This window comes from Beta vulgaris, chromosome 4 (assembly GCF_026745355.1).
Source record: "Beta vulgaris subsp. vulgaris cultivar EL10 chromosome 4, EL10.2, whole genome shotgun sequence".
In the NCBI taxonomy this organism is placed as follows: domain Eukaryota; kingdom Viridiplantae; phylum Streptophyta; class Magnoliopsida; order Caryophyllales; family Amaranthaceae; genus Beta; species Beta vulgaris.
Window position 1 is genome coordinate 56,205,114 of NC_079205.1, and position 6,000 is coordinate 56,211,113.

At 46.6% G+C, this 6,000-nt stretch overlaps 1 protein-coding gene across 1 annotated transcript; it reads left to right on the plus strand.

The window, feature by feature from the left end:
* Positions 1 to 2,001: 2,001 nt before the first annotated feature.
* Positions 2,002 to 6,000, plus strand: LOC125496774 (uncharacterized). The gene is made up of 2 exons (XM_048642345.1): positions 2,002 to 2,550; positions 2,683 to 6,000. Exons 1-2 carry the CDS (start codon positions 2,002 to 2,004, stop codon positions 5,998 to 6,000), a joined length of 3,867 nt encoding a protein of 1,288 aa, XP_048498302.1.

Here is a 6,000-nt window from a genome sequence, read left to right on the forward strand (position 1 = left end):
TCCTCTTGCCTCCGGTACTCCATGCTCATTTCCTGATATCCCATATCAATGATAGTGTGTTTATAACAGGGTTGTCTCGTACAATTTAGGGGTCTTGTGCTAATTATAAGGTATAAATTTTTTTAGTAATAGGAACAAAATGAAAAGTCGTTAATGTGTTTTTTTTTTTGGAGAGTAGGAAGAGACGAAGCAAAACACCAGATAGAAATTAATCTCTTTAAATCTGCATTAAACATTACATTCGATAGCACTATTAACTAATAGTTACCAGAGTAATTCGGCAGAGGAAATACTATAGAATAGCTTTTATATAAAATTAAGTGAAAAAGTCTCTCCCTAGGCGAAACTAGAGTTTGAGAGTGCGAGTCTTGTTTGGCGAGCGTCGTATCTCTTATTGGGAGATCGGGGTCCTCTGCGGGAGGATCTTTGTTACGAATACATAATTATGGATGATGAGATTCTTGTACGGTGCTCAGCCCTTAAAATTACAGAGGATGAGGACGAAATTGTTAACCTTGACGAGGTGCAATTGGAAACAGTTAACCCTAGCATGGAGTTAGCCATTGTTGGCAAGGTCATGACGCGAAGGCCTTACAATTTCGATGCTTTTAAACGGACGATGAATCAGATCTGGGCTATATCCAAGGACGCTCTATTCAGACCTATTGAAAACGGATTATTTGTGGTTCAATTTGCTACGGCAAGGGATAGGATGAAGGTGCTGGCGGGACGTCCGTGGACTTTTGATCAACATTTAGTTGCTATGGATGAAATCGATGGTGGGATGCAACCATCCGAGATTGCACTGAACTCATGCCCTTTTTGGGTTAGGCTGTACAACCTACCGCTTGATTCTCGATCGGAAAAACATATTAGGATGCTAGGAGGTAATCTTGGACAAGTTGTAGAGGTCGATTACGATGGTATCATGTGGAATAATTCAGCCAGGGTCCGAATCATTGTGGATATAACAAAACCCCTTCGGCGGATCATAAAGGTTCGAAATAGGGTGGGGAAAATTGTTTTGATAGAGGTGAAATATGAAAGATTGCCGATATTTTGTTACTGTTGTGGTAGATTGGGTCATATGGAACGGGATTGTCTGGAGGTGGATGACGAGGTGAGGGGCGGTGAAAAGCAGTGGGGGGCATGGCTGAAGGCCTCGCCGAGAAGGGGGGATAGTAAAAAATCTGAGGAGGCCAAACAGTTTTTAGCTCGAGCGCGGAAGCTGAGCTTCGAAGGCATAATCAGAGAGGAGGGGGAGAAGCGCTCTCTAGGAACCCAGCTGGAGAGTAGTAAGGAGGTAGGTGGGGTTGGCACTGTCGAAGGTAGTGGGATGGTGGAGCAGGGAGATGCTAGCTCTTTGGTTAATAACCTCACGCCAGGTGGAGAAAAGGAGGGTGGTGAGAAGGGTGAGCGAGTGCAAAGAGCAGGGGAGGAGACTAAAGGTGAAGCAGGGTCGAGTGTGGTGGTTGGGGTTTTACATCAGGGACTAGGGGAAGGGCAGCCAGCAGCGTATGCTAATGAAGAGGAGAGATTGGATAGGCCTAATGTATCCCCACATGTGGATGGAACGGGTGGTGTGCTTTTTGGGGACGAGCTAACAAAGGAGCAGTGTCTTTCTCTCACTTTTGCTGTTGGCAAGGCACTGCCATCTCTTCGTAAACCAAAAAAAGGGGGCAAGAAAAGCGGTCAAGGGGTGGCGATGGCTAGTAAGGAGGGGGAGGGGGGGACGAGGAAGGAGAAACGAAAGCTGGTTACGGATGTTGAGCCTCTCTTAGAGGGAGATGATGTGCTGATGTGTGATGTTTATGATGCGGGCAAGCGTAGGAGAACGGGGGATTTTATCGACGGAGATGGCGATCTTCTGACAGTAGCGGAGGTTGGTGTAACCCAACCCCGCGAAGGCCAATGAAAATCTTTAGCTGGAACTGTCAGGGCTTAGGCAACCCTCGTACAGTTAAAACTCTCCAGTCATGGTGCTGGAGGGAACGGCCTACCATGGTTTTCTTGATGGAAACTATGATTGATGCAAGGAAACTTAAAATTGTTAAAGAAAAGTGTGGTTTTACTGATGGGTTGTGTTTAAGTAGTGTAGGTTTGTCGGGAGGTGTCGGGTTTTGGTGGCGTGATATGGATGTTCAAGTTATTTCTTACTCGACTCAACATGTTATGGTGGAAGTTAAGGAGGCTAATGATGGGATGGTGTGGCATGCGGTGGGGATGTATGGGTGGCCGGAAGCGGCAAACAAACATCTAACATGGGAGTTGATGAAGGAGCTTAGAAATTCATGTTCGACACCGATGGTCTTTTTTGGTGACTTTAATGAGATATTACATTCCTCGGAGAAGGAAGGGGGTGTTGTTCGTAGGGAATGCCTGATGGACGCTTTTAGGGAGACGATTGATCTATGCGCGGTGTCTGACCTGGGGTATAAAGGGTGTACCTTTACGTGGCGGAGAGGACTGGATGAAGGTACAATGATCCGCGAGCGGTTGGATAGATTCCTTGGATGTGAGGAATGTAGCGCGTTGTTTCCCCATGCTAGGGTGCGTAACTATCCGATTTATCGGAGCGATCACGCACCGATTTTATTAGAGACAGAGGAGGTGAAGCGTGGGCTGGGCCGTCGGAAGCGGTTCCACTTCGAGGCCTTATGACTCGCGAATGCTGACTGCCAGCAAGTGGTTCAAGAGGGCTGGGGAAGTTCGGGAGCGCTGGGGGTGAGCGAAAAGGTGGCGCGGTGTGCAGAGGCCTTGAGCGGGTGGGCGACATCCACTTTTGGGGATGTGAAAAAAAGAATAAAGCAGAAAGAAGAAGAGCTGGAGGTGTGGCAGAATAAATCTCCAGACAGTGCTATGTTAGCAAAATGTAGAGAGGTGGTTTTAGAGTTGGATGAGTTGCATCGTCTCCATGAGTCCTACTGGCATGCGCGGGCTCGCGCAAATGAGTTGAAAGATGGCGATAAAAACACCTCCTACTTCCATCATAAAGCAAGCCAACGAAGGAAACGCAACATGATCTTGAAAATAAAAAATGGGGATGGTGTTTGGAGCTCGACGGAGGAGGAGGTGGGGGCCACTATTTCGGACTATTTCTCGGATATTTTTACAACGTCACATCCGTCACATTTCGATGAAGCATTGGCTGGGATGGCTCGGTTGGTCGAGGATGACACAAATGAGAGACTCACGATGGACCCGACGGCAGATGAGATTCATGCCGCATTATTTCAAATGCACCCGAACAAAGCGCCTGGTATTGATGGTATGCATGCTCTATTTTATCAAAAGTTCTGGCATATTGTTGGTTCAGATATTGTGGATTTTGTTCGAGCTTGGTGGAGGGGGGAAATAGACCTTGAGGGGGTTAATAAAACGTGTATTGTACTCATTCCGAAATGTACGAACCCTGAACAAATGAGTGAGTTTCGCCCTATTAGTCTGTGTAATGTTATTTATAAGATAATTTCTAAGATGATGGATAATAGGTTAAAAACTGTCCTACCTGACCTTATTTCTGGACACCAAAGTGCTTTTGTTCCGGGAAGGTTGATTACTGACAATGCTATGGTCGCTTTTGAGATTTTTCATGGCATGAAGAGGCGGGGTGATGGAAAAATGGGGACAATGGCGTTTAAACTGGATATGAGCAAGGCGTATGACAGGGTGGAATGGAGTTTTATTGAGAAGGTGATGGCTAGGATGGGATTTTGTGCGGATTGGATTCGTAAGATAATGCATTGTATATCTAGTGTCTCTTATTCTTTCAAATTGAATGGGCGAGTGGAAGGGAACATTATACCATCCAGGGGGCTTCGGCAGGGAGATCCGTTGTCCCCGTATTTATTTCTCCTGTGTGCAGAAGCTTTCTCTACACTGTTGTCGAAAGCTGCTATTGATGGTTTGATTCATGGTGCCAGGGTATGTCGTTCTGCTCCGCGGATTTCACATTTATTTTTTGCAGATGACAATATCCTTTTTACTAGAGCGACGCTTCAGGAATGTTCTGTGGTGGCTGATATTCTCAGTACTTATGAAAGAGCATCTGGTCAGAAAATTAATTTCAATAAATCTGAAGTTTCCTTTAGTAAAAATGTGGGCATTGATAGGCGTGCAGAAATCAGAGCTTTGTTTGGGGTCCGGGAGGTGGCACGACATGACAAATACTTAGGACTGCCGACGGTCATTGGTAGGTCAAAAAAAATGGTTTTTTCGGTGTTAAAGGAGAGAGTGTGGAAAAAGTTACAAGGGTGGAAGGAAAAATTGTTATCTAGAGCAGGGAAGGAGGTACTTCTGAAATCTGTAATCCAATCGATTCCAACATATATGATGAGCTTGTTTGCAATCCCATACGGGATACTGGATGATATTAATAGAATGTGTGCACGGTTTTGGTGGGGAGCTAGAGGTACGGAACGCAAAATGCATTGGTTAAGCTGGGAAAAATTATGTTTGCCGAAGTCACTTGGAGGAATGGGGTTCCGAGACTTACGCGTATTTAATCAAGCGCTCCTTGCAAAACAAGGTTGGCGTTTAATGTGTGACGAGGTTTCTTTGGTTCACCAAGTTATGAGCGCCAGGTATTATCGGGGGGCGAACTTTTTGGAGGCGAGACGGGGGTACGACCCTAGTTTTGTTTGGAGGAGTATCTGGGGTGGAAAGGCTCTCTTGTTAGAGGGGTTGAAGTGGCGGGTTGGTGATGGGCACAGTATTAGCGTGTGGGAGGACGCATGGCTCCCAGGTGAATCGGCATCGATGGTACCTACCCCAAACCTTGAAAGTGATGCAGGGTTGAAGGTGTCGGATTTGATACTTGATGAAGGAGGATGGAATGAGGCGGCCTTAGAGGAGCACCTAACGGAGGATGATGCTCGGTTAGTGCGTGATATCCCACTTAGTCATCGTCAACCGCGAGACCTTCGTTTTTGGTGGCCTAATACGGATGGGATCTATTCCACAAAATCTGGGTATTGGTTAGGGAGGCTCGGCCATATACGGGGTTGGATGAATTTGTTTGGGGGGGATGGGAGTGAGCTGTGGCGGGCTATTTGGAATCTGGATGGGCCACCTAAGTTATTGCACTTTGTGTGGCGTGCGAGTGTAGGGGCTTTGGCGACGAGGGATCGACTTCGGGAGCGACATGTTGTTGATGATGGCGATTGTAGTCAGTGCCCGGGAGTTCAGGAGACTATTGTTCATGCAATATTTCATTGTAGCATAGTGAATTCTATATGGCAACAATCCCCTTTTGCACATTACATTAGCGATATCCCGACGACGTCCTTCTTTGATGTTTTTGTGTGGGTGCGTGCGAAATTGGAGAAGGGAGGGCTGCTGGCTTTCTTGGCCCTTGCTTGGGCTGCATGGTCCTATCACAATTCGGTCACTCATGCAGATCCTTGGAGTAATGCGGTGGTTGGTGCTGCTGGTTTCCTCAAGCTAGTACAAGATTATGCGAGTTATACGTCGAAAACACAAGGTACTCGAGCTGTACAAGATGTAGTATCTCGTGATAGATGGATCCCGCCAAGGGAGGGATGGTTTCGAATTAATTCTGATGCAGCGCTGCTGGAGGATAGGGTGGTAGGAGTTGGCGCGGTTATTAGGGATACAAATGGTCAGGTAAAAAGGGCTGCTGTTCGTCGGCACCGGGCTCGGTGGAGCGTCGCTTTGTCAGAAGCCATGGCTGCCAAGTTTGGCCTGCAGGAGGCGTTAAGGATGGGCTGCTCGAAGGTGGAACTGGAGTGCGACGCATATAACCTGTCAAAGGCTATTAAGCAACAGCGAGTTGGGCGATCTCCCCTTGATCTTATTGTGGAAGACATTGTGTTGCTTAGTTCTAATTTTGCTGATTTTTCTATTAATCATGTTAAGCGAGGTGGAAATACTGTAGCTCATTTACTTGCTCGTGTTAATCCTGCTAATGGTGTGGAACAAGTTTTTGTGGATGATGTTCCGTCAGGTATTTTACACCTGGCGGAACTTGATGTTGGTTAA

Excerpts from the sequence above, each read along its gene's own strand:
- LOC125496774 (XM_048642345.1), top strand. The coding sequence starts at position 2,002 with ATGGTTTTCTTGATGGAAACTATGATTGATGCAAGGAAACTTAAAATT. Across the intron at positions 2,551-2,682 it reads CGTTGTTTCCCCATGCTAGG|CAAGTGGTTCAAGAGGGCTG; the intron begins GTGCGTAACTAT and ends GCTGACTGCCAG.